Here is a 24,428-nt window from a genome sequence, read left to right on the forward strand (position 1 = left end):
GAAAATTCAGGGTAGATTCCCTGAATATTCCCTGTCCTATATTTGTTTCTCTCAACCACCCAACAATCTCTCTCTCTCTCTCTCCAGCATCCTTTGTCAACCAACTGGAGGTCAGAGCGCCCTCTGTCTAGCTTTCATCACACACTTGACACGAAAAAGAATTACTGGGAAATTTTGTAGGCCGCATTTAGACGACCTACTGTATAGCTGACTCAAAAACCCTGACGAGTTACACCCTGTTACAGCTTAACTGTACTACAGCCATAGACTATTTAACTATCGTTATGTTTGCTCAGCCGACTACACTGATCGCGATTTTCATGATCGGGTGCACTGAACTAGCTGACATGGCATGAAAACAAGCAGGTGGATTCCCACGGAAAACACATGTACTCGCTCACTGAATATCTCCTCTAGTTGAGCAGAAGTGCTGTTTTCGCCAAAGACTTAATGCGATCACTGAATGACCGACTGCAGTGTTAAAGTCACTAGGCAAGCCGACCCGTGAGTTAACCATTGTGCGTGCCACCGCATATTGCGTGGAGATTACACCAGGTAAGTTGTGTTTTATTATATCAAAAGCACAATACGTGTACTAATTATGGTAGTGTAATTTAGGTATTTGGTAAACAGCAGGTAAAGGTAACCAGGGGTAGGCCAGGGGAAACAATCAAACTTCGCCAGCCACCCAACAAACTATCCTGACTAAAATTACCGAGCCTGGGCTGGATTCGAAACGGTCATCTCTCTAGCGAAGATTTCGATGTCTCCCGGTACAAGTTTTAAGATGCATAAACCAAGGAGGGTCTTTCAGTTGATTTAATTTAATAGGTTAAACCACTCACATCGGTTTAAGTACCTCCATCTGTGTCCATATAAACATTTTTTATCTTTTTCGTCATTGTTATAAAGCTATTGTAATATGAGATAGGTACACTATTGCATGTACTTTCTTCATATATTGTGGGAAGGTCTGGCAGCAACCTGCGGATGGCCGTGGGTTTCCCCCGGGCTCTGCCTGTTCCTCCCACCATAATGCTGGCCGCCGTCGTAAGAGTGAAATATTTTTGAGTACGGCGTAAAACACAAATCAAATAAATCAAATCTTTATATGTTAATTGGTCGTGAGCTCTTTATGCCCGATTTCCTCCACCATAATGCTGGGTGCTGTCGTGCAAAGTGAAATACTCTTGAGCGCGGCGTAGAACTCCAATCAAATAAATAAATGATATTAATTTTTTGAACTCATTTGAATAATCTAGATGGGCTACACATGTTAAGTCGTTTAGTAAATTCTTTAGAGTTGTTTTCCTTTTTGCTATTTTCATTTTCTAAAGTCGCTATTAATTTCTAAACAGCAACAGGCTTAAGCTTACAGAGTATGAAGTATATGGGGGCGCTATGGAGTTTGCCACCGACTAAGACAAGGAATGTATGGGATTCGGTTTACGTGAATGTATCACTGCTACTACATGTATTTGTTTTAATTTATATAAAGCTTTTTTTACGATTGTGGACGGCAGCGTGTGCGCATTTTTTACACCTGTCACATTGTTTTGATAGCTAAATTGAGACCTTTGTTGTAGTCCTTATGTAGCCTAGTAATTAATTAATTACATTACGTATTGTTTCTGTTCATTCTTTATTTAATTTAATGCTTCATTGATCTATAGAGGATTGCCCACATCCAGTGGCCACGATGTGCTTTCTTCAACAGGATGATTTACATTTAATTACAACATTTAGAAAATAATATCTACTAACTTACAGTTATGAACAAAAACATAACTTTACAAGTATCTGTTTATAAAATAAAATAAAATAAAACAAACGAAATGAAAGCTTTAAGCCTTACAGATATTCAAAATGGAAATTGTGATCAATTACATATCATTATGTTAAACCTTAGGTTGGAATAAATAAATAGTATTGTCTATATAGGTATATATAGACATCATTTGTAGAATGTAATACCAATTGTGAACATTGATTCGCCATAATGGCTGAGTCTGTTGGCAGGTAATTATGGACAATTTCAAATAATTTAAAATTGTCTGAGCGTTCCTTATCTTCAGATCCGAAACGCCGAACTTTATATAAGTATTTAGAACTGGAATACAATGTTGGGATTATTATTTTTCTGACTAAAAATTTGGAGCGTTTTTTTTTTCTTTCTAGAAAACAGCTGATCAGACATTTATGAAACCTGTTTCAGATAAGAAAGGTTTTGCACCTTATCTTTTGGAAACATTTGATCACATGGATTTAGTGAAAACCAAAAAAAAAAAAAAAAAAAATTGGCTGACGCCAATGAGCAGGAACTGAGACTGCAGTTGCATAAATCCTTCAGTTTGTTCACGAGGACTTTCTCGGTGGGAAATTGTATAAGCTTTGTATTTCGCTGTGGGAAAAAATTTATCTGATACTCATTTGAAGGCTGATTCCTAGCATGCAATTTTTGCAAAATCGGACGTGACATCCGCGTAACCGGAAGTGGGTATTTCTCCTAAACAAATAAAAGTAGAGACGCTGTCTTAGGGCCTAACACCATTCTAAGGCAAGAATGCAAATTTCACATGACTTCTTCATCAAGAATCTTATTTCCTGGTATGTACATTTTGTCGCAAATTGCAACAGAACGTAATTTCCACTATACTTGCAGGTCAAGTGACAAAAACTGTTACTGTTCGGGTTTTACAATCTATGTTGTAGTCTTTTATATTGTGGTTAATATGTGGTCAAAATTTTGCATTCCCTCAACAGGAAGGACGCACCGGATGTTCACATAATTAAACCATGGCAACCAGCATGGGAGGAGAAGATATTGAAGCGGTAGCTCTGATAAACAATATCTCTGACGAGACACATAACCCAAAAGACGATGACGTCATAATTGAGATACCCGATGAAAACGGAGGCCTGCGACCGACAAATGTAAACCAAATTCTGCCAGAGGGGAAGGATTATCATCTCTTCTTTGCCTACAGCTCTGACGATTCGGCTTTTGTAAGACAGAGAGTAAAATCTTTGGAAAGCCCACCATATAATCTTAAGTGCTGTTTTAGTGACAGGGATTTCTTGCCCGGTAAGCCAATCCACGAGAACATAGAGTGGTTAATGCCTCGATGCATGAAGATCGTTCTCGTCCTCTCCCCAAGTTTCTACGAAAGCGGGTGGTGCCAGATGGAAGAGAGGCTGGCACACGCTTTCAGTGCCACCAGTGGTTTGGGAGTTATTCCCCTTGTTCACAAACCCTGTCAAATTCCAGACACCCTGAAAACGCTGAATTACATAGACGAAACTAGAGCGGAAGAAGCAGACAATAAACTTTTGGAGGCCGTCTTTGCCCCAGGTAGGTGTTATTTATTTTATTAGAGTTTTACGCCATACTGAGGAATATTTAACTTATACTACGGCGGCCCTCATTGTGGTGGAAGGAAAAGGGGCAGAGGCAAGGATGATCTGCAGGCTGCTGGCACACATTCCTGCATACGACCAGAGAAGAGGCCGGGATGAACTGGACTTGAGCTCACAGCGAATGCATTGGTGGTGGTTTTCAATGTCCCTTGCATTGTTTATACCGGGTATGTTATTATGTGTTAAATTTGATGACAACACAATATTTTGAATAATTCTGCACCGGTGACGGTTACGTCATCCTATTTATTACCTAATGCCTGGCAGCGCCGTGTACTTTTGTGCAAACTGACATTATCCAGCTAGTAATAGTAATCAATTTTCTTGCTGTTTAACTTCTGATGAAAGGTTACAAATAATCATTATAAACTTTTGTGGTTTAACTTGGTGACGCGCATTCTTTTACTTATATACATGTTCGACTCTGTACTTAAGTGTATGTCACATTTATGATAGATATTTGTTTGATTGGTGTTGTAAGCCATACTCAAGAATATTTCACTTGTACGACTTTTATGACAGAAGTCCGGTTTGTAAACCTTCCAGTTTGATTCGACTGTAAAGGCCACTGTATCAAAATAAATGACCTCTCTGGCCGTAAGTGAGAAGGTCTGTCAGCAACCTGCGAGCTCTGCCCGGTTTCCTCCCACCATAATGCTGGCCGCCGCCGTATAAGTGAAATATTCTTGAGTACGCCGTAAAACACCAGTTAAATAAATAAATCATTCAAAATAATGAAAGTAAATTCGCCGCTGCAGTTACATGCATTGCTATTATGTCACGGGCACCATCGATAATGACACTTGGTCTTAAAAAAAACAAAGACAGGAACACTCCAAAGGTATATGTGTAACGAAGTATCCCAAAAAGTTTGAAGTTTAAAACGTATGCATATGTATTTTTTATTGATTTAATTTATTTATTTGATTGGTGTTTTACGCTGTATTTATTTTTGTGATATTTGCCTAAATATAAATTGACCAGGCAGTTAACATCTTTTCGGTTTCTGTAATAAAATTAAATACATAGACTTATTAAGCCCGCCAGAAAAATAAAAACATTTGTGTTATGGTCTGTTAGCACCCCTCCTCCGAGCTAATGTTTATTGATTACTTTATTTATTCAAATTTAATTTGAATGTTTTAGTTGTGGTATTTTGTATCTTTGTACTTTTTAATACCCGCATATGTAGTATTTATTCATGACAACTTTGTATGTTTGTTTCAGCTGAACCTTCCATCGTTCGCCCGAATTAGTTCAGTACCCGCATATTTAGGTGTTATTCATGACAACTGTGTATGTCTGTTTAAGCTGGACCTTCCAACTTTCTTTCAAACTGGTTCAGTACCCGCACATGTAATCTTTATTCAGGACAACTGTGTATGTTTTTTTCAACTGAAGCTTTCAACGTTCCCCCAAACTGGATCAATACCCGCACATGTGGGCTTTATTCATGATAACTGTGTATGTTTGTTTCAGCTGGGCCTTCCAACGTTCTCCCAAACTGGTTCAATCCCCGTAAAGGTAATAAAGTCTGTTTCCGCTGTGATGTATTTAAATATTCTAACACTGTTCTTAGCATTCTTTCAGACAGTTTTGTCCCTAACATTTAACAGGAATCTGCTAACATGCCACTCGCGCGCGCGCGCGTGTGTGTGTGTGTGTGTGTGTGTGTGTGTGTGTGTGTGTGTGTGTGCGTGCGTGCGTGTGTGTTTTGTGTTTTTGCGTATGTGCGCTGGTGTGCCTCTGGTATGGTTCTGGTGTCCATATAGAATCAATACGGGACCGAATAACAGATGGAGAAAAGGAAACCTATGACATTTCGAAACTTAAGTCTGTTAACGAGATATTAGGCTGGTTATCTGTTTTGGCGAGTGCTCACGTATATGAGCAACGCCTAGGTGTAAACCGTGAGTGTCTAAGCCACATGCGTACAGGACCAATGCTTGTCTAAATCATGACTGTCTAAGCCACCTGTGTGTATGAACAACGCCCGTGTGTAAATCGCGACTGTCTAATCCACACGCGTACAGGACCAATGCTTGTCTAAATCAGTGTTTATGTGTAATATAGTGTATATGAGCAATGGCTATCTGCAGATCATGACTGTCTAAATAATGTAGTCGCTGTGAGTTCAAGTCCAGATCATGCTGGTTTCCTCTCCGGCCGCACATGGGATTTTGTGTCAGCAACCAGGGCATGCTCTGCCCGGTTTTCTATCTCCCTAATGCTGGCCGCCTTCATATAGGAGAAATATTCTTCATTGGTGGTAAAACACTAATAATGAAACAATAAATTTTACACCGCACTTAAACGTTTTTAACGTGTAAGACAAGGAAAGCTTTGTCCTTGTGAACCACGTGTAAAAGGCGAGCCATGACAGCGGAGAACGCGTAAATCGCTAGTTATATCAATGAATAACGTGGGAAAGTTGATAGCTAGTACAGGATTAAAACCCTAGCTTAAGTAAATTGACAAGAGGTCGTATTTCACCAGCAACGCGTGACGATTTGCCAGCTATCACACTGTCGTCACTACTCTGTGTATTCTCCTTATGCTGTATGTCTGAACTATATAAAATGTATAAAATACATATGGTCTCACATTTGTGTCATGACGTCAGAAGATAACATCTTGCGCACGGCGTTAAACACAAATCAAATCTAATAATGAATAAAATTATATGAGAGGGATGAACGTGGAAAAGTTGAGCAGGAGGCAACGCTTGTAGGGTGAAGAAAAATAAGTATGAACGACAAAACAGAAATGATTATTGAAAGGTTGAGCCATAAAAATGAAGAACGTCGAAAAGATGAGCTACAACGAGAGTAAATGTGAAGAAGTTGAGCTACAATAGTGATGGCCTTGGAAAAGATGTGCTACAACAAGAGTAAATGTGAAGAAGTTGAGCTACAACAGTGATGGCCTTGGAAAAGATGTGCTATAAAACTGATGAACCATAAATTTATTTTTTTATTTGAATGGTATTTTACGCCGACTCAAGAATGTTGAACGATAAATAGCTCAGCATTATCTAGCGCGACAGTGAAACACTTGAGCTAAAACAAAGAGACAGGTGGAATATTTCGGAAACATGGGATGTGTGTGCTGTAATTAGGGGTGACCAGAGAACACCTGAATAAGCTTGAACATGTTTGGCTTTAAGCGGTCAGATTTCAGTGTCTCGCTGTCCTCGCTGCTCTTGCTTTACTCTGTGTGTTATAATCTTTTTTCTTACTATTTTTTTTTTAAATTTTAGACGTTAACGGCTGTGGAGTGTGGCTGCCAGCCACTGAGGCATCACCTTGTGGCTACAACTGGATCTTCCCGGACATCACACAAGCTGACATCAACGTTTTGAGGGACATTGGCGCCAACGTGAGTACATCAGAGGCTGCATACCGGGCTTTTTCCTTGCATGTGAGAGTAAATAAATATGTACCTCAGCTTTGACTAGAACTGTTCATATATCCGCTAACCCGGGCTTAAACGGAATTCAGTTCTGGTTTGTATTTACTTACAAGAGGATTATATACATCATAATACCTCTGAGTGATAGGTTTGATGGAATAAACATAACACCTCCGTTTTTGTAGTAATATCTTGTGACGTTGAATGAAATCGTCACACAGCATCTAACGAGTGCTACAAGACGAGGTACAGTGGGTTAGGTACAGGCCATATGCAGGACGCTTCGGTATATTGCTAACCAAGCAACCTGTTCACCATGACAGATCATCTGCAAAAATGACGCAAGGGCTTCCCCGGTATGCGGTTGAAGTTGATATGTAACAGGTGTAGCCGATGAAATATCTCAAGCTAAAATATCCGTTGCTAAGCATCAGCCTTCTTTTTGTCGTTAATGCATAGAATAATATCCATTATCGGCCTAATGTTGGTATTTGAAACAAGTTTTATCTTACGAAATATACCGTGAATATCTGTCATATTCTTTAATAGACATTTATTTCGTACATTATTTCGTAGGCAATTATTTCGTAAGTTAAACTGATAAACATATCTCCAGATATGAAGTTCATAATAAGCCCAGGATATAAAAGTCCATAACAAGCCCAGGATATAAAGTCCGTAAGAAGCCCAGAATATAAAATATGTAGTTTTAAGTCATTCGGAAAAATCCCGTATTGAAAATACATGTGCCATGCATAGACCAGTGACTGATGTCATGTTTTTTACAGTGTGTTGCTAAGGGTATACTAGTAGTTGCCTCTGGTGTGACACAGCCTACATACTGCACAGGTCTACAGTGCACTTTAGTAGGCGAGATCCCGCTTCTTGCACCGTAGTTTCACGTCTGAAAAACTAGTCTGCTGTCGTATTTCAAGGGATGTAATTCCGATGAAACCTGTTGTAATACTTGTGGACATACATTGGTACATTTTCCAAAAAGTGTAGGGGACGTCAACGAAACAGATTTTAAATAGCCCCTGAATTATTAAGTACCGGGTATCCATATCGCATGTTACGACAATCTATAAGCGCTGTTCTAGCGTTACCAATCACTATGGTCGCATTTTGCGCACATAATTTCAGTTTGTTGAAATTTTTTTCACTTAACGTCGCCACTTTGGCACGGCAATATCATCCTAGCGTGTTACAAGCATACACGGTCTTTTTTCATAATTTTTTTTAATATGCTTGTAAATTGATTGTCTCTACCTTTCAAAAGACATCGTTTACAAAAATCAGGCCATTTCAGTTTTGAACATGTTCCAGTTATGACGCTTTCAGGTTAATGGTTGACATTTCATAGGATAAATCTGAGGGCTGATGTCAGGATGGTTTTTATGTACCCGGTTTTCCCCGGCCATTCGCAGGTGTCCGTAACGCATAACCCGAGTCACCATCGCACATGTAAATGAATTTAAGCAGCAATGTAAATATTTGGACATTTTTAGATTTTTGCCAAAACTACTTGAGTTAAGTTGCATGAAGTGAAAGCTGTTGTAGAGAGCTGTTCCTGAAGTTATATGATGTTTTAAATTCCACAGCTGTCAATATTTTTGGTGAATAAAGATCGCCAAATTACTTATAAACGGCTGTCATTGGTTAGCAATAGGAAACAATATTCATTTATCTGCGCCATATGGATGTTGTCTGTTGTAAGGGAGAATAACTCAGTGGTACATGTATATTTCAATGGGCTATTTTACTGAGTAATGGTCTATATCATAAGGTTATCTTCTCTTAGATAACTTCCAGATGGCGCAATGCCTATCTCGGTCATGGCCAAGTTTATTATTGTTCCCCGGTACACATTCAAATCTGCTACCTCTCAGTGATCATAAGCGGTATTTTTTTATTATTTATTGAAAATGGGAAAGCCGGGTAAATAAATTTTGTAAAAAAAAAATGCTTCTTCTAGTTCACATGCTCAGTTGTGTTCCTACATCTCATTAAACAAATCATGTGAAATAAAACACTTTCTTGTGCCACTTGTTACGGTATTGAAAACAGCAACAGAAAACAGATTCAGTGACTCAATATTTCAATGTAAACAATGCTTTATATATAAAATGAAGACGTACAGTTTTACAGACAGTTCAACAACAACAACAACATACACATCAGTATTACCGGTCTTTACAAGTTTCCAGTTCACCTTTGCATCCCAAGGAATGTATTCCAGGAAATCCAACGTAAAGACCATGGGATAAACACACAATTCACACTTGTCACAAATTGTCCTAGGCAGGTACTTCGCTAGGATAGCGAACACGAACACAGTACACAGGTTACACAGAACTGGAACAGTCAAGCCTTTGAATGACGTCACACCCGCAGAGCACAACACAGGGAAAATACAGGCATGGAGGTATAATCCACTTCAGATCAGTCACAGCTCCCGCAGAAGCTCACAAACGAGCCGTTCAGAGATGTAGAGTAATGTCGCCTTGTGGCAGAACGAACGTCCTTTGCAAAACTGAAAACTTCAGTTTAGAGTCCTTGACGACCTTGTCGGTCAGGTGAGGTCAGCGTGTTAAACAAATTACACAGTCCACACTGTATAATCATAATCAAGATCCGAACACCAATAAACGTGACTTCCGCAGAAATTCACATAAACCAGACATCAGTACTACTGTGGTACACAAACGGTGCCGGCATAAAAAACTGTCCTCCCAAATGAAACTGGCATCACCAGCTCATATCAAAATAATGGACTCGATACGATAGCGTCTCACACTCTCCTGGCTCCCAGTGGATGCAGCAAAAATACCTCCACTCTGCACAGAAAACACGGCTTATATACGGTCCAGGTGGATTCAACTATTCTTAGACACAGAATTAACAGCCAATGAACAGCCAGTTAAATAAACAGAGCATTGAACAAGGTGCTTTCGGCCAGGTCCGCGCTGTACATATATAACAGGGCCTGTTATGCTTATAACATATAACACAAAGGTCCGCATTCTAACAGTACATGAAAACGTTAAATAGTCATACATAACACCCCCACCCTTCAGGGAAAGAAAGTTTTGCATAAAACTTTCTTTAACATATTCATAATTATGAATAATAATAACGTTTACCACAGTCTATAAAAACAAAGCTGCAGAAAACTAACTAGACACGTGACAAACAATCAGCAATCACATTATCTTTCCCTTTTATGTGTCTAATCTCTAGATTAAATTCTTGCAAAAGCAAACTCCACCGTAACAATCTTCGGTTTTTACCTTTTAGTTTGTGCAAGAAGGTTAAGGGATTGTGATCTGTATACACAACAATGGGGTAACTTGACGAAGTCACATATACTTCAAAATGCTGTAATGCTAGAATCAAGGACAGACACTCCTTTTCTATTGTCGAATAATTTCTCTGGCACTTGTCAAATTTTCGAGAAAAAAAACATACAGGGTGATCAACGTGATCTGTTTCATTTTCTTGTAACAAAACTGCCCCAGCAGATATATCACTAGCATCAACAGCTAGCTTAAATGGTAAATTAAAATCAGGTGCTACAAGTATGGGGCCGCTGCTTAGCATGGCCTTTAATCTATCAAAAGATCTCTGACACTCAATGGACCACAAGAATTTAGCACCTTTCTTTAACAGCTGAGTTAATGGCTCACTAACAAATGAAAAGTTCCTACAGAACTTTCGATAATAACCTGCCATGCCCAAAAAACGCTTTAATTCTCTCTTACAACTTGGCACTGGAAAACAAGAGATAGCAACTCCACTAGGATGTACAACATTGAGATCAGTGCTATCTCTGTATACATATGGCTTTAACATGTTAACATGACAAAGTTGTCTAGATTTGCGCCGATCAGGAGTGAAAATAATATAATTAAGATCACTTAGCCTCTTGTCTACTACATAAGGTCCAAAATAACGAGCCTCGAGTGGCTTACCACTTACTGGAAGTAAGGCCAATACCTTCTGACCAACTTCAAATCTGCGTGTTACTGTCTCTTTGTCATACTTAGTTTTCATACTCTTCTGAGAAGCTGTAAGATTCTCTCTGGCTAACTCACATACTCTGTTGAGCTTAGTACGAAAACTTGACACATACTGTAATAGGTTAACATTGTCACTATCACCAGACACAAACTTTTCCTTGAACAACTGTAGTGGACCACGCACAGTATGGCCAAACACAAGCTCAAATGGACTAAATCTAAGTGACTCTTGTACAGACTCTCTTACAGCAAACATTAACAAAGGTACACCCTCGTCCCAATCTTTCCCTGTCTCAAAGCAGTAAGTTCTTATCATACTTTTCAGTGTCTGATGGAATCTCTCTAGTGCTCCTTGACTTTGTGGGTGATAAGCTGAGGATTTATACTGGCTAATACCTAGCTCATGCATAACTTGTTGGAACACACCAGACATGAAATTTGAACCCTGGTCTGACTGTACTGACTTAGGCAGACCAAACATGGTGAAGAACTTAACTAAAGCCTTAATTACAGTCTTGGCAGTAATATTCCTTAATGGAATTGCCTCAGGGAAACGAGTTGAAGTACACATTATGGTTAACATATACTGATTTCCAGACTTTGTCTTAGGTAGCGGACCAACACAATCTATTAATATTCTACTGAATGGCTCACCAATTGCAGGAATAGGCCTCAAGGCTGCCTTGGGGATTGTCTGGTTAGGTTTCCCCACTAACTGACATGCATGACAAGACCTGCAAAATTCAGTAACATCTTTCCTTATTCCTGGCCAATAAAAATGACTGAGAATCTTATGATAGGTCTTATTAACACCTAAATGACCTGCTAACGGCGTTTCATGCGCTATGGTCAGTATGTCTTTACGATAAGACTTGGGCACAACTACCTGATGCTTAATTGCCCATTCATCCTCCAACGAAACATCGGGAGGCCTCCACTGCCGCATCAATATGCCAGGCTTGACATAGTAGTAGCATGGGTCAGGTAAAGATTCGCCATCTTTAGCTGCATCATTAAACAAGCAAGAAATACTTGGATCACTGTGTTGTTCAGCAATCAACTCAGTCCTACAAAATGGCTGATCACCACTAACAAAATTAGTATCTACTTCCTGCTGGCTGTCTAATTTGGAAAAATCTCCATCCAACATGTTGTTGAGAAAAGTCTCACTCAAATCAACAGTACTACCCTGGTCTGTACTGACTTTTCTAGACATAGCTCTTGTAACAACACAGGACGGATATAAACCCGCTATCTCGCTTTCAACTGGCTCCGTGACTGAATTCAGAGAAGGCTTATCAACCATTAAGGGATCAACAGTAACTTTATCATGTGCCAAGTCATTTCCCAACAACAAATGAATACCCTCAAAAGGTAAAGAAGGCTTAATGCCTACCCTGACAGGTCCAGATATCAAATCTGATGACAAATAAATATCATGAAGGGGAACACTGACAAAGTCACTAGACTCTACACCTCTAATAAGGGCACGAACCCCAGAGTATGACTCTTCAGAAAAGGGCAGAGTATTCATCAACAACAGAGACTGAGATGCCCCAGTATCCCTTAATATCTTTATAGGGGTAGCACAAGACATGTCACTTCTAAGCGACACTGAACCAGAATTGATAAACGGAGCGAAGCTATCCATAGAGCATTTGGGAATCTTATCCAATCCCATATCAGCTAACTCAGATCTGCTTTTAACTGCTGATGTAACCTCCGGCAATGTTTTGTGCATTGTAACACAAAGACCTGTGGGCTTAGACTCATTCTGAGCTTCCCGTATCCTTTTCAACTTGTAACATTCACTCATCACGTGACCTACCCGCTTGCAAAAATTACAAGTGACCCTATTTCCAGGACTACTATTCCAATCTGAACTACGTGAACCATGAGCTGTAGAACCATTGGAGCCTGGTGTAGAACTCTTCTGTGTAGAGCTACCTCTACCTGTTGCATGTGACTGGGTATTTCTACGTGTAAATGAATTAAATGGCTTACCCGTGTATGTAACCCTATGTGTCAAGGAATAATCATCAGCTAAACTGGCTGCCTCTTCAAGTGTACTCGCCTTCTGCTCATCAGCGAACACCTTTACATCACTATGAATACAACGCTTGAACTCTTCTACCAGCACAAGCTGACGCAAACTTTCAAAATCCTTGCCTATTTTCTTGGCTATACACCAGCGATCAAACAACTGCTCCTTAGCTCGACCAAACTCAACGTATGTCTGATCTCTACCTTTTTCACAGTTACGAAATTTCTGGCGGTAAGCTTCAGGCACCAATTCATAACCCTTCAAAATTACCTCTTTCACATAGTCATAATTGGAAGCATTCTCTACACTTAACTGAGTATAAATTTCCCTGGCCTTTCCAATTAGCACACTCTGTAATAACATAGTCCAGAACTCTTTAGGCCACTTCAAGCTATTTGCAATTTTCTCAAAATGCAGAAAATACTTATCCACCTCTTTTTCCTGAAAGGATGGAACTAACCGAATGTATTTGGTCACATCAAATCCTGAATCCTGTCTACCGGAAGGACCCGGTTTCTCACCTCTCTCAACCTCTAACTTTTTCATTTGAAACTCCAATTCCCTTTCCCTCTCTCTTTCTTGCATTTCTCTCTCCTCTCTCTCTCTCTGCACTTCCCTCTCCCTTTCCTCTCTCTCTCTCTCTGCATTTTCAACTTTTCTAACTCTATCTCATATTCCCTCTCTTTCTCTCTCTCTCTTTCCTCTTTCTCCAATCTCAACTTTTCTAACTCAAACTGCTTAAACTTAAACTCGGCATCAGACTGACCCTCGAACTCATAATCAGATAATGTAGAACTATCAAACTTCCCTATCTCCACTAAATGTTTCAACAAAGTATGCTGCATATCTCTTTTCCTCCATGAAGACTTTATGGACAAACCTAAAAATGTCCCTAACTTAACCAAGTCTTCCTTCTTTAAACTCTCAAAAACATCCTGATCGGGCGCATTAACAAACTGTTTAGGATCAAAATCTCCCATTGTAAATATTTAGCCACTGAATCTTTCACCGTTAAAATTAAGCAATCACTTCTCACTTGTTTTTAACTTCAAATATCCTGTGCAAAACAAAAGGGAAACAATCAGTTCCCGGACAAGCCCCCAATTTCTGTTACGGTATTGAAAACAGCAACAGAAAACAGATTCAGTGACTCAATATTTCAATGTAAACAATGCTTTATATATAAAATGAGACGTACAGTTTTACAGACAGTTCAACAACAACAACAACATATACATCAGTATTACCGGTCTTTACAAGTTTCCAGTTCACCTTTGCATCCCAAGGAATGTATTCCAGGAAATCCAACGTAAAGACCATGGGATAAACACACAATTCACACTTGTCACAAATTGTCCTAGGCAGGTACTTCGCTAGGATAGCGAACACGAACACAGTACACAGGTTACACAGAACTGGAACAGTCAAGCCTTTGAATGACGTCACACCCGCAGAGCACAACACAGGGAAAATACAGGCATGGAGGTATAATCCACTTCAGATCAGTCACAGCTCCCGCAGAAGCTCACAAACGAGCCGTTCAGAGACGTAGAGTAATGTCGCCTTGTGGCAGAACGAACGTCCTTTGCAAAACTGAAAACTTCAGTTTAGAGTCCTTGACGACCTTGTCGGTCAGGTGAGGTCAGCGTGTTAAACAAATTACACAGTCCACACTGTATAATCATAATCAAGATCCGAACACCAATAAACGTGACTTCCGCAGAAATTCACATAAACCAGACATCAGTACTACTGTGGTACACAAACGGTGCCGGCATAAAAAACTGTCCTCCCAAATGAAACTGGCATCACCAGCTCATATCAAAATAATGGACTCGATACGATAGCGTCTCACACTCTCCTGGCTCCCAGTGGATGCAGCAAAAATACCTCCACTCTGCACAGAAAACACGGCTTATATACGGTCCAGGTGGATTCAACTATTCTTAGACACAGAATTAACAGCCAATGAACAGCCAGTTAAATAAACAGAGCATTGAACAAGGTGCTTTCGGCCAGGTCCGCGCTGTACATATATAACAGGGCCTGTTATGCTTATAACATATAACACAAAGGTCCGCATTCTAACAGTACATGAAAACGTTAAATAGTCATACATAACACACTAACAATTTTAACACGAAGATGAAGTACATTTAAAACACAATTCTTTTGATAGGTGCACCTCAAAGACCTGGATCGCGTGATTGACGTGGTGAACAACCATTGGGCACTCACGTATTACGGATTTCTGCCATGTTCCCGGCATGCCTGTGGGAAGGGCTGCTGTCTAGGCTTCCTGATATTTGCCGTTTTCCAGTTAATTATTGCCGGGATATCAATGCATTTTCGGTTACTGTTATCTGTGCAAGCTGTGATAGGATATTTTTGTATGTTTGTAATTATCCCAATCGTGGTTGTTTCTTGCTGGAGATCCAAACACGTGGCCATCAGAAAGGTAGGCAACAGCTAATCTGGCTTAAACTTATATCTTACTCAAATGTGCAATCCGAATATGGTTATAACTAAAGACAAAGAAAACATTAACATGAAGTATAAGTAAGATGAAAGACTATTTTAAACACTGTCCTTAAAATAGTTGGATTTATTTTTTTTTAGAATTTTTCAATGGCCATTGAAATATATGAACTAACACATATGTAAAAATGGGGGGGTGGAGCACTTGTTGTTTGCAAGCAATTTTGTCTCACTAGGATTTTTTTGTAGGCTGAACGGAAATTAAGTAGGGTTTTGCTGGAGAAAAATCGTATTTTGTACCGAAAGTGTAAAGTTATCGTGTCCGTGAGGGTTGACCCTACCCCGAAGGTAAGCATGCGCAATGGTTCCTACAGTGAGTATGTATGTATGTATGTATGTATGTATATATGTGTGTGTGTGTGTGTCTGTGTGTCTGTGTCTGTCTGTCTGTCTGTCTGTATGTATGTATGTATGTATGTGTATATGTATATGTGTGTGTGTGTGTGTGTGTGTGTGTGTGTGTGTGTGTGTGTGTGTGTGTGTGTGTGTGTGTGTGTCTGTCTGTATGTATGTATGTATGTATGTATGTATGTATGTATGTATGTGTGTGTGTCTGTGTGTCTGTGTCTGTCTGTCTGTCTGTCTGTCTATATGTATGTATGTATGTATGTATGTATGTATGTATGTATGTATGTATGTATGTATGTATATATGTATGAATGAATGTATGTATGAATGAATGTAGGTATGCTTGAGATTTTGCGTCGTTGTTAATAATTTCCCAGTCATGCGACTGTGAGGAGACTCACTAGATGGATTTCTTACATGGTCGTGGTCAGTAGGTTATGTGACCTAGTAAGTCATGTGACACAAACGAAGTGTCCCAGGTCACCCAAATTCCGTGTTGTTTGATCGATGGTCTCGATTGCCGAAATTCGCTGGGTCGGACACACTGCACGGACATGGTAGAATCGCCGGTGTATTTTTTTTTATAGCATATTGGATGCAAGGTAATTTCAGAGCGGACAAGATCGCCCGCGAAAAGTCCGTATAGTGTGTTCCTGGTCTAAGGATGAAACTCCCAATATCGGCTAACTGTAATTTGTCCATGCCAAGTGTTAATGGGCCTTAATCATTCACTTTTTCTTCCACTATTCATACAACCACAGACTCAACAATCCTATAATAGAAGTGTTTACATGTATTTTCAGATTGCTGTGGTTTATTACAATACTCAGCGATGCAAGGTAGGTTGACTGGCCTGGTATCAATTAAAAACACAATAAGAAGTTTTGCAGTTACGCAATTACTAGAACAGGCCTATTTGTTAACGTTGTCTGGCAGGCCTATCTGAAAACATTGTCTGACAGGCCTGTCTGTTAACGGTGTCTGACAGGCCTCTCTTTTAATAGTGTCTGACTGGCCTCTCTTTAACAGTGTCTGACAGGCGTATCTGTTACCAGTGTCTGACAGACCTATCTTTTAACAGTGTCTGACAGGCCTATCTTGTCATAGTGTTTGTGATTAGATCAACCTTGCGACAGACTATCATTATTTTGCAACATCGTGTAACAAGGTCAGTTTGTTTTCAAATTTTATTCTAGCAGTAGTGTGATTTTTCAGAATGAGTTCCAAGTTAGTTGAAGAGAGGCATTAAGTCAGGATGCGCGTTGCCATCGTATCTCCAAATTTTAAATAGTTTTATTCTCACTATTCACGCTCATGAATATGTTTAAACAGAGGAAACTTGTATACATTCACGTACCATGGCTTATGGGGAATTAGTAAAACGTGCAGTGATGTTACTTGCAAGTCGCGTATAGTAATGTGATGGTTATTGCATTTCCAAAAACTGAAGCAGTTTCTAATATTTTAGGGTGCGTGCAGTGCAAACATGTTTCTAATTTGATATGAACCTTTTGAATCAGGGAGATAAACCAGCCTAAATTGGGCATTGCTGAACTACAAAATGATACTTGTACAAGCCATGGCAAACAGTGCAATGAACAGTGACTTGTTTTACGGTAGATCTAAACTCATCGCTGTATACGATTCGTACGTTCTGGTGACAGTTGACACAAATTCCTTCTACTTAAACGAGACACTAAGCAACAACTGTGTGATGTGAGTACCAAGAGGTTCATCGAAAACCTCTTGTCTTCCTCCCATAGCTGGGCGTCAAAGTTCGTCAATAACAAGCCACAGGTCGTTTTTTTTTGTCGGGCATCCAGGTGTTCATCATATCAATAAAATTTACCGTTTGGTGTTAAGAAACAATGAAAAAAGTAATTAAACTACTGCTATCATTATTCAAAATGTAAATTTTATATCGGCTTAGAATGTGATTGTCGTGGCGCTTTGTCCTAGTCATTGATTTTGTACAATAAGAAAAAACAGACACTAATAATTTGCCGTTTCTTCCAGGATTTCATCAAAGAACTGTTGAAGAACAACAGGGGTGGTGAAAGAATGGATCAGGTAATGTGGATTTATGTTCATGTTCCTTAACTGGAATTAATTCATGCCTACGACGGGTATGAAAATCAGCTTCCACACGCCTGCTTCAGTCTTACAACAAGGTCAAGACTGGTCAGTTCTACATGGAAAAGTATCGCATCAATTATTCTCGTCGTCTTGAGTAAACGTGTACTGTGGTGTACTAAACGTGTGCGGTGTCCACATTGCTTATAAGGTACAGTTGTCCATTTGACTAAACACGTACTATGGTCAACATTAGTATACGCGTACTGTCGTCAGCATGACTACACACGTGCTGTCGACCACGTGACTACACGCGTACTGTCGTCCATGTGATACACACATACTGTCGTCCGTTTGACTACACACGTACTGTCGCCTACGTGAATACACGTGTACTGTCGTCCATGTGACTACACACGTACTGAAGTACATTTGACTACACGCGTATTGTCGCCCAGCTGACTACACGCGTAGTGTTGTCCGTATGACTCCACGCTTACTGTCGTCCACATGACTACACGCGTACTGTCGTCTACGTGACTATTTGCCGAATCCATTGCACACATATTACATTCCTGGTCACTGAATGCCTTTTGTGTACTATTTTATCACAGTTTTCTATCTGACTCCATTCTGTGGGACAACAAGGGTACAGTGGTTCTGTGACACACGAGGTTCAAAAAACCAGTCTTGGACATGCGCATGTCTAACATTCGTTTAAGATCACTTATCTTCCACCAGTATGGTGTGCATATCTGTACTTCTTGTGTGGGAAATTTTGTCAGTGACTTGCTGGTGGTTTTACCCCTGCACTCTGGTATTCCTCCACCCATAATATTTACCGCCATCGTCTAAGTGAAGAAACGAACAGTTAAATGCATAAAATACGATGGATTCCTCTAGCTCAAGCGTAGCAAAAACAAAGTGTATGGTCTTCTTCTGCACGCTTATTTACCTCTGTCGAAGTGCCCGTAGACGAGCTGTCGTGACTTGATGAAAGAGGAGCTGTCTTATTTCTAACTGCAGTCAAACTGAGTTTTCTACTTCATTGTATAAATGTTGTCTTCCACAAGATTGAAGACTTTGGGTTTTATACAACTGCCAGCACATTGGTAACCTTCAGGTTTAATGTAACAAGTATAATGTCTAGTTTTTGAAAGGAGAGTATTTGCTGTTGTTGTTGTCATGTGGTTGTGAAAATGGAATCTGTTTTGTTTTCAGGTCAATGATGAAGAACTGGACGCACGAGCTGACGCCATCGTGGACAACCTTGTTGACAAGCTTGCCTCAAAATTTGCCAGATGGGAGGAAATCCAGGCGGCAAACTTTCTTCGTCATAAGACAAAGCAAGACAAATTGTGTCTTTGTCAGCTGTACGAAGCTTCATCTGAGCATTCTTTTTAGCCAAGAATTGGCCGCTGGTAACCATCTAACAGGATTTGACACAAAAGTAGGATTATTTCCAATAAACTGTACGTGCGTTATGCTGTATAAGAATGTGGCACTCGCCAGCAATTTCGCTGATATCCTCAAAATGAAGAGAATGTAAACTAAGGCGGCTGCTAAATCCGCAATATAAGAAGGATGAAAGAGAGGCTAAACATAATAATCGTTGAAACGTGCGCAATGAGGAGAATGGAAGTTTAACCGAATTAAAACCTAGGCTTATACCTTGTTGAAATCTAAGCATTCGTTGAAATGTGCAGTTTGAGAAATATGGTAGTGTGGTCGAAGATTGGAGTTTTTTGAAACCTTTGTTTAAGCCATTCCCTTCATCTCTCTGGGTTGACTCTTAAATCTTTGGTGGGCAGTGCGAGTTCAGGCCAAATCCATGTATCATGTTTTCAGGAATGAAGTGCTAGAGTGAAGAGGTCTCACGTGTGTGCCGAAAACTTGAAATAATACAGTCACGTAACATGGATTTCCAGGAACTACATTTGACTGCTGATATTTAATGACAGTTTGCATTGGATGATTAAGACAATTAAGACAAACCTGTAACTGGGTCTTACTACATTCTATGTTGATTTCAGTCAAAAGTCCTAGTCCAGCCGAGTGAAAGATAACCGTAACTATGCTAACAATACAACGTCTAACAGATGTCCCTTCCCAAGACGCTGGGTATCTTACTATCTGCACTTAGAATCTCTGTAGCATTTTCTACCTAGCATTGTGTCAATCATCCATCACTTTTATTTTAACCAATCAACTCCGGTTATGATCATATCGAGTATTCCTAGTCCTATAATCCCTATAGTGCATCTACCGCTTTTTACGCTCGCTTTACATCACTGCCAACTCTAGATAACCTTGGAGCCTGTGCGATGCATGTGGGCTCGATTAGCCTTAGTCTCACCACTGGCGTCCTTGTACAGACCTGTAATCAGCATTTATCAATAAAACCAATTAATGATAATCATGCTGAACATTCTTTAGATAGAAGGGATGAATGTGCGTCAAGTTATAGGAACAAAAGTGGATACCGACATTTTGTATGGAACGTAGGAAGCGACGCATGCGCTGTAAAGAGTATATTCTGATCCACGGCCCGGCAAAAAACTTCGAACAGACAGGGGTGTTAGCCATCTGTAACCTTTGCTCGCATGACGTGGACTTTTCGCTCGTCATGCATAGCGGACGATTTTTATCCGTGAAGAAGCCTCCACTGCGGAGAATATTCGGCAACTCGAAAAGGGAAACATGGCTGCCTGTTCGAAAACGTAGCATGTTTAGGTCCTAAAATGACCGATTTTGGGCAAAACAGAAGTCGATTGTGGTCCAATAAATGTGCGACCCCCTCGGTCATGGATCGCGTATATACCTCGTGGTGTCTTCAGCTACTTATACACTGAGTATTCCTATCATTTATTCCTGAAAACCTTCTAGCGGAAATCTGCTGACTAAAGCCTAAGATTCATCATGGTCACTGATCGAACTTTGCTTCACAGAAATTATGTATGCAGTGAAGATAGTTCTTCCTTAGTATTGTATCCTCTAATATAACACTATTCGCACGATTCTAATAAAACAATAGTTTTCAGCGCTATTTACATCCAGTCCATTGTTCGTTTTCTTTTTAATGTATAGGAAATAGAGAGCTTAGCTCTGTTTCGCGGAGTAATATACGCCGAACAACTTCCTTGATCGGGAACTATAAGAAATGATCTTCACGTTTGGCCCATTTTGTAAGGAACCAAACTGTGGGCCACACATTCGAACAGTCCATGGTTTACATTTTCATACATGTCGGACAGTTTGCTAAGTTTGAGGTACACGACGTTAAATCCAATCAGAGACGGATTCGAAATCACGGTGCGTGGAATGGCAGTAGCTCTGTGATAAGCAGCAGTTTTCTTCAGTGCAAACGACGAGAAGGTATAAGTTGGCTTTGGCCTACCACCTCTGCAAAACCCTATGAATTTCCGTTTAATAGGTTCAGACACTACGGAGGCAAATTTTTTTATAAACTTATGCAAATTAAGCCAAGTAAACACGAGAACGCGAAAATAAGAAAGTACTTGTATGATAGAGGCGAATTTTACGGGTGGAACAAACTGAAGTGCCAGGGGTACGCCATGCATCGGCCTCTCGGCCGGGTTATTCAAGACTGCTTTAAAACTTAATACCAGATTTAACTTTATTTATTTATTTATTTGGTTGCTATTTTACGCCGTACTCAAGAATGTTTCACTTGTACGACGGCGGCCAGCATTATGGCGGGAGGAAACAGGACAGAGCCCGGGGAAAACCCATGACCATCCGCAGGTTGGTGAGAGACCTTCTCACGTACTGCCGGAGAGGAAGCCAGCCTGAGCTGCTCTTGAACTCAGATTTAGCTTTAGGCCAAGTCTTCAGTTTTGTACTTAACCAAAAAATAATTTCTTAACAATAAATTAAATATGAACTAAAATTGCTGCTGTTATATTTTGACTTCCGACAAGTGTATTGGTTGTTGAGTTTGGTTAAAATTTAAACTATAACTTTATTACCGGCATTAGCTAATACACTTTCGAAAAACTGGGCTTTGGTACACAAGAGAGTATCGCTGCCTTGCAGGTCAAGGTCAAGAACACGGGAGGTCAAGAAAATCTCGTCCAGCGACCAGCCCATGAAAACCTTGAACCTTATCACAACTGCATGCGTTCATCACATCCGTACTGGCAGTCTTTCAAATTTTGACACATTTTAAAACAGCGTTTATGAGGTGACCAAGGCATAAACTTTAGGGACCAAATTCTAGGGGAATTTGTTAAGCTGGGGTTTCTGTAAGGTGGAGGAATAACGAAAGAAAAAATCTGCCCTTCCGCCAGTTTGAAAGTGCAGTTACCGCTTCACACGACGTCAAACAAACACTTTTGGGGTAACGTTAGTCCTATCGAGTACATGTCCTGCAAGATATGGGCTTCTACAGCCACTGGGGTCTTGTAGCAACCTGTGGATGGTCGTGGGTTCCCTCGGGCTCTCCCCGGTTACCTCCCACCATAATGCTGGCCACCGTCGTATAAGTGAAATATTCTTACGGCGTAAAACACCGATCAAATAAATAAATACAGCCACTGGGTAGCACGTGCAGTTACCAGTTCATTTTAGCTTCACACATGGGCGGAACAAAGAAACACTTCGAATCATATTATGGATCGTCTTCTCTCTTCTGGACTGGCGCCAAGTGTGGACTTTGTATGCCCAAAAGGGACAGTTTTTCAAATAGCTGAGCGCATATTTGTCATGCAAATACGTATCTTACTGATGATCCGGAACGTCCATTATAGTTGACGTCTACATGGTATAATACGACTGTCTTGTCAAGCAATCCAGTTTGGCGCCCCATGCGATGGAATGGAACACTCCACTGTGCCACTTAATACATATAGATCAGGTTGTGTCTATCAGGCACGCTCTTTGGAGTCCTCTGTGCCAGCTAAAATGTCTCACACGACTTTCTTGTATTAAATAATACTCGATCACTCCGGAAACCTGAGGAAATTTTGTACTGACCATAGTACCCTTTGTTTTTTATTTGTTTATTATGATGAAAATTTAAGCCGTCTTCACTTCGAATACATCAATCGGTCTTAATTTGGAGACATCCTTAAAAGTGAAGCAGGTCTACAGTGCACGTGATCATTCCATCCTTCATGCAAGAATTCAAATACTAAGTACAAAATAGTATATGGTGCAGTTCCTTTCTTAAGAAGTCCGCAGGCAATCAGCAGCTCCAAAAACGTTTCACCATGGTTATAATCTTTCCGTTGATTAAGAAGTCAGAGACTAAAGGATCGGAGATTATCATTTATTATAGCTTAATCATGTGACAATAAAGCGGTAATGAAGTCACAAAACAGCTGGCAATTGTTGCAGAATATCAAGACAGGGCACTGCCTCGACACATAAGAGAATATTATGACTTAAGTCACATGTTTAACCAGTCAGCAACACAAGCTAAACACGGGTATTCATATGACCACTGAAAACCACATGACACTGCATGACGACGTTTGCCACCAATCTCAAGTTAGGCTTAAGGTTTACTTTGGAACTATTTTGGTGGATGGGCAGAATGTCGAAATCTCTGCGTGGCGTGTTGTCCATCAAGCGTAAACCCTCGCTGTCTCCTTCTGTCGAAAAAGTAAACGTGCTAGAAGGAGATCCAAAGAGTAAGTGACCAAAGAAAATGAACTCGTTGGAATATCGTCTTAAAAACGAATACAGGGCAGTGGAAAATATTGCAAAGAGAAAAATCCTCAGAATTCTTAACTAAAATCAGATCAGAAACTCTTTGCTAAAACTGAGCTAGCCTTTCAGTGTACGCGAAGTGGGTGTCAAGCATTTTAACCAGCAATTTGAACTCTTTCACCATTGTATTAACCCTAAGGCCATAGAAAGATGTGAATTTTCATGGGTTGCTAGCTACCCTAGTGTATGCTCATGGCTTACGGTACAACTGCTGCCCTATGGGCGGTGGTTAGATCGCTGTTAGCGTGCAAGATTTCATATGATATGCTCTTAATACGACTGAAATTGCAGTATTTGCTACCGAGACGAAACTGGCAAATATACAAAAAATGTTAGAGGAACGAAATGATACGTCCAGGATTTTTCCATACAGTGTTACACTAAATAGTGATACCCATCCCGTGAAATCAAGTAGTAAGGATTAAATCTAAAGTACCGGTACAAAAATTGACTACAATCCTTTGGTTACTCATGTGATCTATATGACAGATTATAAACAAAGATAAAATTGTAACTGACTAACCAATATCTATACTATATTCACATAAGTCAGGGTTCCATAACTTTAAAAAGAACAAAAGGAAAAAAAGTACATACAAAGCACTTTTGTCTGAACAAGTTCAAAACATGTCACGTAATGATGACAAAAATATGTAAATTGCAAGACAAAGGTAATTTCTAGGTGTAATTTATCAATAATGAGCCTGTAACACCTACAATCTAAAATACCTAGCCTGGTAATAAATTAAGTGACCATTTTTCTCAACACAATCATTTGGGAATCCTATGTACAAAACGATGTGTCTATAAAACGAATCACGACATAGCAATTTACGCCCCCTGTC

General features: G+C 40.0%; 1 protein-coding gene across 2 annotated transcripts; it reads left to right on the forward strand.

Moving 5' to 3' along the window:
* The first annotated feature begins 282 nt into the window (after positions 1-282).
* LOC135476280 (uncharacterized) lies at positions 283-20,900 on the forward strand. Of its 2 annotated transcripts, XM_064756262.1 has the most exons (9): positions 283-555; positions 2,764-3,352; positions 4,897-4,941; positions 6,677-6,795; positions 15,071-15,349; positions 15,619-15,717; positions 16,581-16,616; positions 17,794-17,847; positions 19,072-20,900. In XM_064756262.1, exons 2-9 carry the CDS (start codon positions 2,797-2,799, stop codon positions 19,252-19,254), a joined length of 1,371 nt encoding a protein of 456 aa, XP_064612332.1. In that variant the 5' UTR covers positions 283-555; positions 2,764-2,796; the 3' UTR covers positions 19,255-20,900. The 2 variants fall into 2 exon arrangements, with proteins under 2 accessions (XP_064612332.1, XP_064612333.1); XM_064756263.1 differs by lacking the exons at positions 15,071-15,349; positions 15,619-15,717.
* Positions 20,901-24,428: the final 3,528 nt, after the last annotated feature.

Source organism: Liolophura sinensis, chromosome 10 (assembly GCF_032854445.1).
Source record: "Liolophura sinensis isolate JHLJ2023 chromosome 10, CUHK_Ljap_v2, whole genome shotgun sequence".
NCBI classification, from domain to species: Eukaryota; Metazoa; Mollusca; class Polyplacophora; order Chitonida; family Chitonidae; genus Liolophura; species Liolophura sinensis.